The 13,818-nt window shown below is 66.5% G+C and overlaps 2 protein-coding genes across 5 annotated transcripts in view; one reads left to right on the forward strand and one right to left on the reverse strand.

Annotated features, from left to right (window-relative positions):
• Positions 1-2,796: 2,796 nt before the first annotated feature.
• HES2 (hes family bHLH transcription factor 2) lies at positions 2,797-4,359 on the reverse strand. 2 transcript variants are annotated; one of them, XM_059716354.1, is made up of 4 exons: positions 4,209-4,356; positions 4,018-4,113; positions 3,791-3,875; positions 3,353-3,693 (listed from the first exon to the last, which is right to left on the reverse strand). In XM_059716354.1, exons 1-4 carry the CDS (start codon positions 4,287-4,289, stop codon positions 3,416-3,418), a joined length of 540 nt encoding a protein of 179 aa, XP_059572337.1. In that variant the 5' UTR covers positions 4,290-4,356; the 3' UTR covers positions 3,353-3,415. The 2 variants fall into 2 exon arrangements, with proteins under 2 accessions (XP_059572336.1, XP_059572337.1); XM_059716353.1 differs by having other exon boundaries at positions 2,797-3,875; positions 4,209-4,359.
• Positions 4,360-12,288: 7,929 nt separating this feature from the next.
• Positions 12,289-13,818, forward strand: part of ESPN (espin) — a 45,373-nt gene continuing 43,843 nt past the window's right edge. Inside the window, exon 1 of one of the 3 annotated variants that reach the window (XM_059716316.1) lies at positions 12,289-12,936. In XM_059716316.1, the coding sequence (XP_059572299.1) occupies positions 12,640-12,936 (297 nt within the window). In that variant the 5' untranslated portion in view covers positions 12,289-12,639. The remainder of the gene's footprint in view (positions 12,937-13,818) is intronic. The other 2 variants (XM_019498426.2, XM_059716317.1) reach the window with 2 other exon arrangements.

Consider the following 13,818-nt stretch of genomic DNA (forward strand, 5'->3'; position numbering starts at 1 on the left):
CAGCCTGGAAGCACTCTGCCTGCTGCTTGTGCCCCCAGAGAGTTCCTCCCAGACAGGCTAGGTGCTTGAAGCAATTGTACAGCAATTACTGCCTGGGAGGGGCTGGCAGACACGTCCAAGAGCTCAGGGGTGGTGGCTGGGAACTCTACTCTCCTGTAGTTTTGCCAAGGTGCCACATCTGGGAGTTACACCCTGCAGAGGGATGGCGCCACCCCTAAGGACATGAGGCCTGCCTACCTGCAAACTGCTACCCTGGGCCCTCAGTACCCTGCACAGTTAGCTGGGCATCCACCAACCTGTGCAACAACAGCATTCCCCTTAAAACAGCAGCTCCATCTCATGCCAGAGCTGGGCCCAATGCATGTGCCCTTACTCCCTCACAGCCCCTGCATGGTATGCAGCCCACACAGCTCCCCAGAGGCCCACTTTATAGCACAGTCATGGATGACTCCCCTAGGCAGCAGGGAGTACAAGCTGCTGTTCAGAAGCCCCAAGCATCCCCTACTCCACTCAGCACCTTCAAGGGGGGTGGCTATGCAAAGGCTGGGTGGAAAGGAGTTGATTCAGGGCCAACAAGTGGTTAGAGGGAGGGACTCCATTCACTTTACCCAGCTCCTGTTTCATGTAAAGTGCATAAATGTTCTCCCTGATCAGACCCTTCCAAGCAAGATACCTTCCAGAGGATGCTCAGGGCAACAGCTGCTTCCTGCAGCTCTGGGAGAGAAACAGCAGCATCTGTGGAGCTGGATTTAAAGCCCACATCTGGGATCCAGAGCCCATGTCAGAGGCTAGACCCCTGGGCATTAGAGGCTGGGGATTCAGGCTCTGCAAGGTCTCAGTCCTTGGCTTAGACTTGGTTATGGTTGCAGAGGGAGCCAGGAGCAGAGTGGAGTTCCTGTTCTCTCAAGGACCAGCTTGGTGAGTGCCTGAGTCACAAAGCCATCCTAATGCCCAAAGTGCCACCAGGCTGCCCAGAGGCCAAGTGCTGAGAGCCCTCACATCACATTCTCTGCTCTCTGGGGCTGAGCTGCTTTGTCTACAAGCCCTCTGGGGGGACCTGCTACATAGAGATGGTAGTTGAGCTAGGTCTCAGCTACTGCCCAGATCTGCCCTAAGAACCACTGACAATGCTAAATCAGAGGCTGCTTTTGATTCCAGCAGAGCACATGGGGACAGAGAGGTGCAAATGAAGGTGGGGAGAATGAGAGTTCAGAGTGGGGGAACATGAGCTTCCTATCACAGGAGGCAGCTGCCACAGATACCCCATCCCACATCCCTGCTACCTACATAAATAGAAGGGGTGTGATAGAGAATTGCTATCAAAGGACTGTGGCTGGTGGGAGCATGCAAGTGCTGCTTCTTCTGGAGGACCGATGGGAGGTAACTGCAGGTCAACCAGGCTGCCTGTTGGCAGAGCAGGGTCCAGTGACGCCAGCCCCGAGCCAGGGAGTACTGAGGTCCGCCCTCCTTCCACTGAAACTTCTGTGCAGCTCATGAATTCCAAGCACTTTGCTTCTCCTCTCCAGGGCTGAGGAGGAGAACATTGAAGCTCCTTGCTGCACCCATCTCACTTCTACCCCCTGGGAAGAAGCAGAAGCTATGGGATTACAATACCTATAGCTATAGGAGGAAGTACATAACAGGCAACAGAGGTTAGCACATGGGTCCCCTTAATTACATGCAGCCCCAGATGTGATGGCCATGTGCTGTTTGTGATGCTGTGGTCTCCCCAAAGGCCCCCCCCCCACACACACACATATGCAGGGGTCCCAGTCCCCAGCTTAGGCAGCTTCCCACTAGCTGGACAGACTGGAAAACATCTGAGCCCTGAATAGAACTTGGCTCTCCCTCCCTGGACTTGATGGAGTATCCACATCCTTTGCCCCTCCTTGGATCCTGGCCTGCAAGGCCAGGGTGTGCATCCAATTTGTCCCAACCCACCCCATCACTCCCAAGATCTGCAGGCCTGTCTTCTCTGCATCCCTGCATGTGGGGGCCACTTCCCATCAGAAGGGCACCCCAATGTCCCCATCATGACAGTAATGGGTTCATGCAGCCTGGGCCTCTGGGAGGCTGTGTGGGCTGGATACCACTCCCACAGGAACCTCAGGAGCACAGGTAGCTCCAAGCCCTCAGCAGGCTCCAGTTTGCCAGCCTGCACTGGCGGTGACAAGACGAGACATGATCTCAGGAGTGCAACACTACGTGAGATGGCAGAGCATTGCATAAGGGCAGAACTTGTGCCACAGCATATCAGGGCTGAGGCCAGGCTGAAAGAGAACTGCCAAGCACTGAAACAAATGATATAAGTGCCATTGCCCCTGAGCATCTCCTTCTAGATCCCCCCGGGGCATTGCAGGGGAGCCTTGCAATCAGTGCCTGTCACATCTAGACATGGGAAGACCCACAGGTGCCAACTTTTATTTTTGCTGGGAGTGGGGGGAAAGCCTAAGATGATGGACATGTGGAAAGTTTTATGCATTTCAAGTGACAGCCCTCTTCCCAAGGGAGGCCAAGGCCCTTGGGTCCCCATGTACTTGACACCCATGGCAGATGCACGCTTCTGGGTGCCAAAGGGCCTGGAACTCTGCCTTCACCTGGGCCAGTGCTGCCAGCAGCTCCCTGTGTTCCCACCCCAGCCCTGACTGGGGAAGCACAGGCTGGCACTGGCAGCCCAGCAGGGCTAAGAGACAGACAGAGCCAACCTAGAGGCCCTGCCAGTTAGGCCTGTGGCAGGACAGTCCAGTCAGAGGCCAGGAACAGGGACTCCTGAACCACAAGAAATCTGCAGAAGCCTTACAGAGAGAAACTGGACTTTAATAACACCATGGACAGAGCGCTCCTGCAGTAAGCGGCATTCTCCAGCCTTTCTGGTGAGAAGCGCCTGAGCCTGCGGCACAGCTTGCAGAAGGGATGCACCCCTATGGTTCCCCTGGAGCCTCCCATGCCTTGTGCCCACTGCCCTGGGCGCTCCACTCAGTTCCACCCTTGCAGGCTCGGCCCCAATCCAGGCCGCCATGGCCGGATGCACTTGCCAGGGCTCCAGGCCTGTCTCCTCGGGCGACCACCGTGCGCAGCTGCCCGTGTTCAGCGGTGGGGCACTGCGGGAGGGGAGACCAGGGCTGCCCGCGGCCCCTCGATCACCCCGACGTTGCTGTACCACCCGGCGGGGGGCTGCAGCTCCCGGGCGCCGCTCTGCAGCGCGGCCTCCTGCTGCTCCCGGGCCCCTCCAGCGCCTGCTCCGCCGGCTCGGGGCAGGAGCGAGCGGAAAGCGTCGCCCTCGCGACAAATGAAGAGACCGTGTCTCGGCGCGGCCCGGCCGGCCCGACCGCTGGCGCGCTCGCAGCTCAGCCCCGGGCTGCGGCTCCCATGTGGCCCGGCCGGGGAGCACTCGACGGCGCCCTCCCGCGCGGCGCTACCACGGCCGCCAGAGCCCCGCGCCCGCCGCCGGCGAGCAGGGCCCCGCCCGCCCCGCGCCGCCCCCTGCCGGGCCCAGCGGCACCGCGCGCGGGAGACCCGGCTGCCAGCCCGCGGGGCCGCGGCGGGGGCGGCGGGCGGGCTCGGCGCTGGCTCGCTGCAGGTGCTCGAGCAGGCGGCGGCCGGCGTCCCGGTCCAGGAGGCGGCCCTTGGCCAGCAGGCCGGCGAGGCGCGCCAGGCAGGCGCGGTAGCCCTCCCGGTAGCCCTCGGCGGGGTCTGCGGAGAGACACGCGGGTGGGCGCGGGCGGGGACAGACGCCCGTCGGCGGCCGGGAGGAAGCGGCCGGCTGGCCGGGCCGGGCCGGGACACTCACCGGAGCCGGGCGCAGGGAGCTCCTGGAGGAACCGCACGGTCATCTCCAGGATGTCCGCCTTCTCCAGCTTGGAGTAGCGCGAGCTCTGCGAGAAGGAGGCAGCGTCAGGGCGGTCGCGCCGGCGCCGGGCACCGGGCACCGGGCAGAGCGGGGCGGGGAGGGGAGGGGAGGGGAGGGGAGGGGAGGGGAGGGGAGAGGCGGGGCGGAGCGGGGCGGCCGGCACTCACGTCCTTGCCGACGAGCGGCAGGATGAGGGTCTTCAGTTGGTTGAGGCTCTCGTTGATGCGGGCCCTTCTGCGCTTCTCCATCAGCGGCTTCAGGGTCTGCGGGCACAAGGGCGCGGGTCAGGCGGGCGCAGGCAGGTGCCCGGGGGCCGCTGGCGGGCCGGGCCGGGCCGTGGCCGGGGGTCCCCGCTCACCTTGCGCTGCTCGGCGGCGTCCCCGGCTCTGCAGTGCGCGCCGGGCTGGGGGCGGCAGGGCGCGGCGCTGTGCGGGGACATGGTGCCTCGGCCCCGCGCTCCTGCTCCCCGCGACCGGTGCCGCTGTAGGCGGAATCGCGCCCCGACGCAGCTCCCGCCTTTTAAGTAGCTGCCTCTGAGGGCGCCGCCCCGCGGCTTGGCTGCACCGGCTGGGGTGTGGAGTGGAGGGGGCGCCCGGGGCAGGGCCGGGCCCGCCAGGCCCAGCCCCGTCTGCCCGGTCTTGGCCCGGGGCAGGGTCGCAATGCTGCGGGGCTGGGCGGGGCGGGGCGGGGCGGGGCAGCGACCCGGGGCCTTCTTGACCCCCGCAGAGCGGGGGGGAGGGCGGCGCTGTCCCGGGCAGGAAGTGCAGCGCTCCGGGCGGGAGGGTGGAAGGGCCTTGCGGCGCCGCCCGCTTCGCGGTCCGTCGGGACAAGCGGGAGCCAGGCTGCAGGGTGCTGCCCGGCGGGCCCTGCCTTCCCACGGCGCTAGCCGCTTCGGGCACCGCCCAGGAGTCGGGGCCGGGGCCGGGGCCGGGACGGAGCCCTGCTGTGCGACGGCCCCGGGCGGCCGCCTGGATTAGCCCGCCAGGCCCTCCCCCCCTCCCCGCCGCGCTGTCCTGGGGTTGCCCGCGCGCGCCGGGGCTCCGCCTCCTCCCGGGTCGGGCGATCCGGATCCGGATCCGTCGGGGCCGCCCAGTGCCGGAGAGCCCGGACCCCGGGGGCAGCGCCGCGGGTTACGTGCCGTGGGGACCGCGGGAGCTGTGCCTGGCCGCAGGGCATGGGGGCGCTGTCCAGGGTGCTGGGCGCCCGTCGGGATGTGCGGGCTCCGACCGGCGGGTGCTACCGCGCTCCCCGCGTGGGGCAGCTCCGCCTGCGGTCAGGACCCCCCCGCCGGGGCGGCCTCGGCTGTCGGCCGCTTGCATTAGCCTGCCGCGTTTGGCCGCGCCGCCGCTGTCCCTCAGGGATGGAGACTGCGGCTCAGGCCCGGCGCGTGTCCCGCTGCTCCGGCGCCGCCCGGGCCAGGGCCACGGCAGGGGGGCGCACGGGCTCGGCCCCCCAGAGCCCCGGGGACCGGAGAAGCGGCCGCACCAGGGAGCGGGGAGAGCTCTTCCCGCCAGGCCGCGTGCGCGCCCCGTGCGGGAGGGCTCGGGCCGCCGGCCGGCGGGAGCTGCTGCGTCGCCGCGGGGAGCCGGGCTGGGCTCTCGCAGGGGCTAGCGGGACCGGGTGCTGTCTGAGCCCGCGCTTCTGCCCGTCGGCCCTCGAGTCCAGCGGGGAGCGCGGCGGGCTTTGTTCCCCGCTGTGCTCTTGCAGGCAGATCCCGCTGGGCACTGAGCTGCTCCCGTCTGCAGGACATACAGCTCCACGCCAGGATCTAGATATACCTTCGCTTGCTGCCCTGACCTTCTGAGCCGCTGTGCTACTCAGCTGTCAAGCAGCTGCCAGGGCTCACCACAGAGGTGTCTGCATCTGGACACAGACCATGGGATGCTCGCATGTAGGGATGAGGCGGAAGAGTCTCAGCTGCCAGCTGAACCCACCTGCCTGAGCGAGACAGTCCCAGGCCCGGCCTCGATACAGAAACGACTTCCTAGCAGCAGGGAGGGGAGGTTTGCCTTGAGCGATGTTGTGATAGCAGCAGCACCGGGGCAATCCCTGGATGCTTGTGTGAAGGTGCCGCTACAGAGTTCCTGGCTTAAAATGTTGCCTGGGGGAGGGGTTGCACCCTGCTTTGGTCCCAAGAGCTCTGGAGCCAGGACTGCCAGTGCGGTGGATCTCACCTATGTGAGCATGCCCACATCGCCTGCCCTGTTTACTCCAGGACTCAGCAAGCCCTGAGGAGCCCACCCCATAGGCATTCATTACTGCAGCCTGGCTTAGACTATTTCTGGGAGGAGGAAATTGTACCCATTGGAGCATGAGGCACTGATGGGCACCTCGTTCTGGTCACAGAAGCCCCACTGACTCCTGAGCTGATGGCTGCAAGGCTTTCTCACCTTTGGGGCTGTCCTGCCCCTGTCTGTGAGGCCCATCCCCCTGGCTCACCAGCCTTGCTCAGGTGAAGAGACTGCAAGAGGAAGGGCCAAGGCAGGAGTGAAGGGCCTTGTGTTCATCTCCCCCTATCTTGGCTCTCAGTAGGAGGTCTCCCCTGCAGTCCTCTGCTCCGGTCTGTTATCTTTCCAGCAGGCAGAACCTCCCCTGATCGCTCATTTACAACTTCCATGATGGGAGCACACAGAGCTCCAGACAGAGCTCAGTATCCCACGCTCCAGCCACTGCACACCCAGGAGCCTGCCCTAAGGACCATGCAGTCTGAGCAGAGATGTTTGGGAGTGCAGCAAAGAGGGTGAGCACTGGGGAGGTGAACCAAGCCTGCGAAGGATTGCAGCATGCTGGCTGCAAGCCCTCTGTCAGAATGGTCTCCCTGGCACCTGACTGGCCACCTGCATAATCAGCTACCTCCACAAAGGTGCATTTTCATATGACTTCCCCAGAAGTCACTCCCTTGCTCTCTGCCTGCACCCAGGAAGCCTTTGTGCACTGAGATGAAGCCCACTGCCTCTGGTTCAGGGGTGGCAAGCTACCAGTCCAGTTTTGCCTGGGTGTGGCCTGGCTGCTCCAGCTGCATCCCAGGCAGTCAGATTAGAGCATGGCTTCCAAGGCCCAGGCTCAAGACTCTGGAGTCAGGTGCTTACTAACTTACTGTTGGTAGCTTTTTAGCTCTAGCAGCTTGAAAATGCAGCCCTAGTGCAGTAAACACAGCAACATCTGCCCCAGTCTGCAGTGAGCCAGAGTCAACATTTCCAGGGGGGAGAACACTGGCCCAGCCCAGGACAACTGACAGCAGTGGCTGCAGGCAGCCTAACCCAGAGTCCAGCAAAGGGGAGGGCTCTTCTGTGTCACCAGAACAGAGACATCTGCCTGAGCCTGCACACAGCAGGGAACTGCTCCAGAGCAACAAGAAAAAGCAACCTCTACCTGACTGCACAGTGAGCTGGGGCAGGGGCCTCTGAGAAGGCAATCAGATGCAGGGAACTGCATGCAGGCTCTGACTGCAGCCTCAATGCACCTCCCTGCCCAGGAATTGCCTCTCCCTCCCTCTCTGGCTTGCTGACAGGAATGGGTTGCTGCAGTCTGAACTCCAGCCCAGACTGGAGTTCAGACTGCAGCTGGAGTTCAGTAGGGCACCTAGGAGGAGGAGGCAACATTAAAGGGGTTTACCCAAGCTGCTTCCCTGCAGGGTGTTCATCAGGTAAAGATAAGCCAGCAGCAGAAGCTGTCCAGGATTGATCTTTACTTCCATGGCTCAGACTGTCTTGCTGACTCTCCTTCATGACAGCGATAGGCTCTGAGAACAATCAGGCCTCAAAGACCAAAACGAGGTAAAGCTTTGAGCCAGTGACTTGCCAAAGCCAAGTGCTGGTTAGTGCTACAGGTTACAGGTGTTTGTGCAGTTGTGGAGGACTATTAGCAGCAAGGTTTCTGTGCTGGTATAATAGATACCATACTTCTCTGCCAAAGTGCAGCCTGGTGGATGCAGCAGTGGGATACTCTGAGACGCCAGAAAGGAACATGCCACTGAGTGCCCATCTGCTCCCATAACTACCTCACCAGGAGACAGACATGCCAGTCTCCTTGAGACAGCCCAGGCAGGGGCTTCAGGGAGGAGAGAGTCAGCTTGCCTGAGAACACAGGCTCTTCCCCTGGAGCAGGGTGCTTGCTGGCTGGGTGGTGCTGGAAAGGTACCAGTCCAGGTACAGTGACTAGAGGATGATACTGTGGGGACTGAGAATATACTTATCTGCACTTGGTGTGGCCAAAGTGCTGCTCCCCAGTATCAAGGGACAGGGACCTCAACTGGACAGATGGATGGGCAGGTACAGCCTATGCCCTGAAGGGAAGACATGCCAGGAACTCCACAGAGCCCTCTAAGGACTCACCCACCGCTAATGGTCCGATAGGTGGGATGGCTGGGTGGAGCAGACTGCACCAGAGTGTGGCTGGAAACAGCCACAGGAAGCTGATTCCTCTCAGGGCAGGGCAGGCCTGATTTGCTTCAAATGGGTGTGTTCACTCCAAGGTCACAAAGGTTGGGGTAAAGTGGGGCAGCAAGACAGCCCTGTGTTCCCATCCCTGCCTGGCTATGGCAGGTGGTGCTCCTGCAGCTGGCAGGCGTTTAGTGCCACCTGGTGGCTAAAGTGTGGAAAGGTCTCTGCCACCCAATGGCTTGGTCTGGGCAGCAGGGCCAGAGCCCTGTGCTTGTGCAATGATGGCAGGTGTGAGAGGAAACACGTTTCCATCACAAGCAAGGAGGGCAGGAACATGCTGGAGCCAGGACTCAGGATGTACCTGCCCGTCCTGCAGAGACAAGCCTCTGGAAGGACTGCAGGTAGGATAAGGCAAGAAGACCAGGCAGTGGAAAGATCTGGCTGGGAATTCAGTCTTCCCTGCTGCTCTGCAACACAGCTTTAATGTCAGGCCTCCTGGAACACAGCATGACCAGAGGGGCCCTGGCCTGCCTCATTTGTTCTGCATGACATTCAGGCTGGGCACAGACTCTCAGGAGCCAGCCTCCTGACTGGGTGCAGCACACGTCTGGGCTGGACCTGGTATGTGCTTGGGAAGAACCCCTGCTTCAGTGCACTTGGTCATGGGCTCTGTGCTGCCAGCTCAGCAAAGAGGCACTCAGAAAAGGCTCCATGGAGGGGCCCTTAAGTCAGGCACAGCCCAGGACTCTGCTCTCTGCCGGACCCAGCCAGATGCTGCCTGTCCCAGACAGGTGCTGATCATCACCTTTGTGCAGCTTCCAGCCAAGCTGCTGCTGCTCTCCCTCCCTGGTGCCCATGGGCAGTGCCACCAGTGTCCTCTCCCTCCTGTGTGGGGCCTTTGCCATGGCCTGCACCCTAGCATCACTCTGCATGGACTGCTGGCAGGTAATGTGTTCTTCATTGCCCTTAATGCTGCTTTTGGGAGGGAAAATTCACAGGGCTACTGAGAGCTGCATGCTGAAGGACAGCATGGGCCAAGGATTCAGACAGGCAGTGTCCCTTGCAGACTGCCTGTCCCAACCTAACATGAAACCCTGCATCTGCGGGCCCAGCTTCAGCTGCTCAGCCCCAAAGGGATTGCCCACCTGAAGGTCTCTAGTGCCCATGTGGCTATCACCATGACTCCTAGCACCTCTCTCATTCCCTAGAGGGGCTGAGGGTGAGGCCTGACAAGCCTCTGTCTGTGGGAGCATTGACCCTGTCCAGCAGTGGCCAGGCCTTGGGGGAGACAGGACCTCAGCAGAGCCCAGGGCAGGCAAACAGTTCAGAGCAGCTGCCCAAGTCGGACTGCCGGTGCAGGGCTGCAGAGGAGAGCCGGTGCGGGCGCTGCAAGAGAGGAGGCGCGGGGGACAAGCCAGCTTTCACGGCTGCCTCTCCCAGATCAACAGTAAAGGCTCGGTGGTGCTGAGCATGCGGTGCCGGGGCCTCTGGGGAGAGTGCATCTGGGACAAGCTTGTGAGGATCTGGACCTGCGACGTATTCGGCTCCTACCTGAACCCACAGCCAGGTACCGCAGAGAGTGGGCAGGCCACCTCTGCCACTCGCTCGGGGCCGCCTGAGAGCAGGGCGCGGCCCCCTGGGGGGGATGCCGGAGTTGGTGCGGGACTGGGGGGTGGAGGTGGCGGGCGGCAGCCAGTGACCAGGGGCGGGGATGAGCCTACCCGGGGGCAGCGCCCCGATCCCGGCCCCCGCTCCAGGGCAGGCACACGCGGCGGCGACCTCCGGCTGGCCTGCCCCCGCGGTCGGCCCCGAACGCCGCTGCCCGCTCCCGCGAGTCCCGCTCAGCCCCAGGCCCGCGCGTGGGCCGGCCGCAGCGCCTCGCCGGGGACACGCGGCCGGCTCCGCACCCCGGCCCCGGCCCCGGCCCGGGGACGCTCACGGCTCGTCGCTCCCTTTGGCTCAGCTGCCGTGGTCCTCACCAGGACGCTGCTGATCGCGTCCGGCCTCGCCAGCGCCGCCGCCTTCCCCTGCCTGCTCCTGGGCTCCGAGTACTTCGGCTGTTGCCCGAGCCCCGGCGCCAAGCGCCTCTGCCTCCGCCTGGCCACGGGGCTCGGCTTCCTCGCGGGTACGACCGGAGGCGCGGGGAGGAGCTCGGGCACATCCCGCCCGCGGGGGAGAATGCAGAGCGGACACGCGTGATAACACTCCCGCACCACTGCAAACGCCCGCACCCGTGATAACAGCCCCCCCGCCCCCGCCAATGCCCCCACCTGTGATAACACCATCAGACCCGTGCTGACACCCGCACCCGGGCTGAGGCGCCCCGCGGGCCCCCTGTGCAGCTACGGCCGGAGCGGGCAGGAGACTGCTCGGTTTGTTGCTGGATGGCAGCGAAGAAAGAAGATGCTCCCCTGGGGAAAGAGCCGGCCCCTCTCCCATTTGCTCCCCGCCGCCTGTGCAGGGGGGCAGCGGGGTCCCCTCCTAGCCCTTCCGAGAGGCTGGGTGGGCCGGGCCGTGCCGGGCCGGGCTCTCACGGAGCGCTGCTTGCAGGCCTATCGTCCTCGGCGGGCTCGGCGCGGTACTGCGCGTACGTGTACTCCCGGCACCAGCACGAGGTAGGGCGCATGGCTCTGGCGCCCGCCGAGGAGCTATGGGTGGAGACCAGCTGGCCGGGGCCGGGGCCGGGGCCGACGGGGAGGCGCGGGCCCCTCCGCGAGCTCACGTGCGGGATCCCCTGGGGCCGGCGGGGCGAAGCAGGGCCGCCCCCGCAGGGCGCCCGGACAAACCGCCAGGACCCAAGGCCGCGGCCGTGCTCTGTTTCCCCGCAGGTGTCTCTCCGGATCCCCGGCCTGCCCGGCTTCGAGTTCGGCTCCTCGCTGTGGCTGGCGGCGGGCGGCGGCCTGGCGGCGCTGGGCGCGGCCGCTCTGTCCTGCCGCCGGGCCCGGCTCGGAAGGGAGCCCCGCGCGGCCGCCGCAGAGGAGGGGGCCGACGCCGGGCGCCCCGCTGCCGACGGCACCTACGTGTGACCGGGCCGGCCCGGCCCGCCCCGGCCGACGGGCGCCGGCAGCACCCGGCCCGCGAGCTCCTCGCCCGGGGGCCTGGGCTCTCGAGCCCGCCGGCCGCTGCCGCTCTTTCCCGCGTCCCTCCGCCAGGCCGGGTCCCCGGGCGGTCCGGCTCCTCTGGCGCGGGAAGCTCAGGGCACGGAGCCCCGGCAGCGGCTGCGGAGCAGGCATCGCAGCGGCGGGAGCGGCGGGCGGGCGAGCAGGACAGCGGCGGTCGCCGACGCGGAGCGCTCCTCGGGGCAGGGGCAGCGCCCGAGACAGGTCCCGGGCCGGGGCGATGCTGTCGCCGGGGCCAGGCCCATTCCCCGAGTCCAGCTGCCCCCGGGCCTGCCCCGGCCGCGGGCCGCGCACCCCGCTCGCCGGCCGCCTCCTGGCTCGGGGCGCACCGCGCTGCCGCCTGGGGGGAGCAGTGCCCGCGCAGCCGCCGCAGCTCTGGGCCAGCCGAGGCCCTGGTCCTGCCTGGGGGCAGAGCAGCACGGGGCCGCCCCCGCTCCGGCAGGTGTGTGTCTGCCCCGGGGCGGTCCCGAGCGAGGCCCGGGTGCTGCGGCGGCGCCTCCGGTCACGGGTCAGCGCTGCTCGCGGCCCTGGGGGAAGCGGCCGCGCAGGGCGGGGGCCGGAGCGGCTGCTCGGCGGGACCTGACGGCTGCGCCCCGCGCTGTGCTGCTGCCGGCTCCGCACGCCGGGCCCGGGGGGGCAGGCCGCCTGTCTCGGGGGTCGGAGCTTGCCCGGCCGCGGGACACGGACAGCTCGCCCCGGCCGGCTTCGGGGGTGCCGTCCCGCCCCGGGGCGCTCGGGCAGGCCGGGCCCTGGCGGCTGTGCGGAGCAGCGAGCACCGCGCACCCCGCCCCGGCCTGTTTAACCCCTTCCTGCGGCGGGGCGGGGCGGGGCGGGGCGGGCGCTCCTGCTCCTGCCCAGGGGGACACGAGGGGAAGGAGGAGCCGGCGGGGGCGGGCCGAGCCGAGCTGCAGCCGCCTCCTGGCTGCTCCGGCCCAGACCCGGGCTGCGGGCGCCGACGGGAGTTCGTCCGGGGCCGCCAGCTCCAAGGCCGGGCTATGCCGCGCCGCGCGCCTCTCGGGGCCCGGCAGCCGCAGCCGCAGCCGCAGCCCGCCTGACCGCGGAGCGAGGGGACGCGAGAGCGCACAGCCGCGGGCCCGGGGGGCGGCCGGCCAGGGGCGCCGGTCCCGCTCCAGGTGCCCGGGGCGGCAGACGCCCCGCCCGGCCCCCGAGCCCAGCCGGCAGCGCCTTCCCCGGGGCTCACTGCGCGGCGGCCGCTCCGCGCTCCGGGCTGCGGCCGCCCCATGGCGCCCCCCGGCCGCTGAGTGGCGGCCCGCGCCCGGCCGGCAGGATGGCAGCGCTGGAGCGCGCGCTGCTCGCGGCCCGCCAGGGCGACGTGGACACGCTGAGGGCGCTGCGGGCCGAGGGGCTGCTGCGGCCCGGGCTCCGGGACCCGCTGGGCGCCTCGCCCGCGCACCACGCCGCCCGCGCCGGCAAGCTCAACTGCCTGCGCTACCTGGTGGAGGAGGCGGCGCTGCGCGGCGACGCCCGCGCCCGCAACGGGGCCACCGCGGCGCACGACGCGGCCGCCACCGGCAACCTGGCCTGTCTGCAGTGGCTGCTCGCCCAGGGAGGCTGCGGAGTTCAGGTGGGCGGCGCGTGGGTCTCGGGCCCTGTGTGTCCCCCGGCCCCGGCCCCGGCCCCGGCGGGGCGCACAGACGGCTCCACGGCGTGGTCGGGGTAGCCGGTCCGTGAGCGCCGTCCGGGAGGCTTGCGCGCGGAGAGCCCCGGGGGGAGGAGGGTCCTTGGCCTCGCCGACCTCAGCAGGTCTCTTCTGCCTAATGTGTGGGTGGCTCAACGGGCGCTGTCTGAGGTCCTGGTCCCCTTACCCGAGTCGGAACACTGCGTCCTCTCCGCATCCTGCTCCGGGCAAGTCCCGGGATTAGTCCCTTCGGGGTGTTGTTCTGTTTCTGCAGCCCGAGGACAGTGGGTCCCTGCCCATCCTGCCCTGCCCAGGGTCCCAACCGAGAGGGAGCTGGAGCCCTTTGCTCCCTGGGTGCTGGCCCAGGGAGAGGGGGCTTCCGCAGGCCTGGACTTTCCTGCAGCCCAGGGGGCTGTAAATGCAGAGCTTTGGTTCACATGGGGCTCAGAGGCAGTCAGGAGAGAGAAAAGGGCTGGAGCCTGCTGGGGGGTGCAGGGGGCAGGTTCTTGCAGGCAGGTAACAGCTGCCCCTGCAGAGCTGTCACTGATGCAGAAATCCCTCAAGCCCTGGGGCTTCCTCCTGTCCCCAGGGGATTGGCAGTTCAGTGGGAGACCCCTGTGTTCTCTGCCTCTCTGTTACCCCAGGTCAGCAATGTGTGAACATGCAGCCGAGGACTGGGTGGGTGGGTGGGTGTGAGTGAGTGAGGGAGGTGGCAGCAGAGCAGGGGCTCCAGCCAGCACCTGAAACAGTGTCCCTGGGGGCAGGGGAAGGAGCACAAGGGGCTACAGCACTATTTACAAGGGGTGTCTTGGCCCCAGACTTGGCTCA

The sequence above is a fragment of the Alligator mississippiensis genome, chromosome 13 (assembly GCF_030867095.1).
Source record: "Alligator mississippiensis isolate rAllMis1 chromosome 13, rAllMis1, whole genome shotgun sequence".
Classification (NCBI taxonomy): domain Eukaryota; kingdom Metazoa; phylum Chordata; order Crocodylia; family Alligatoridae; genus Alligator; species Alligator mississippiensis.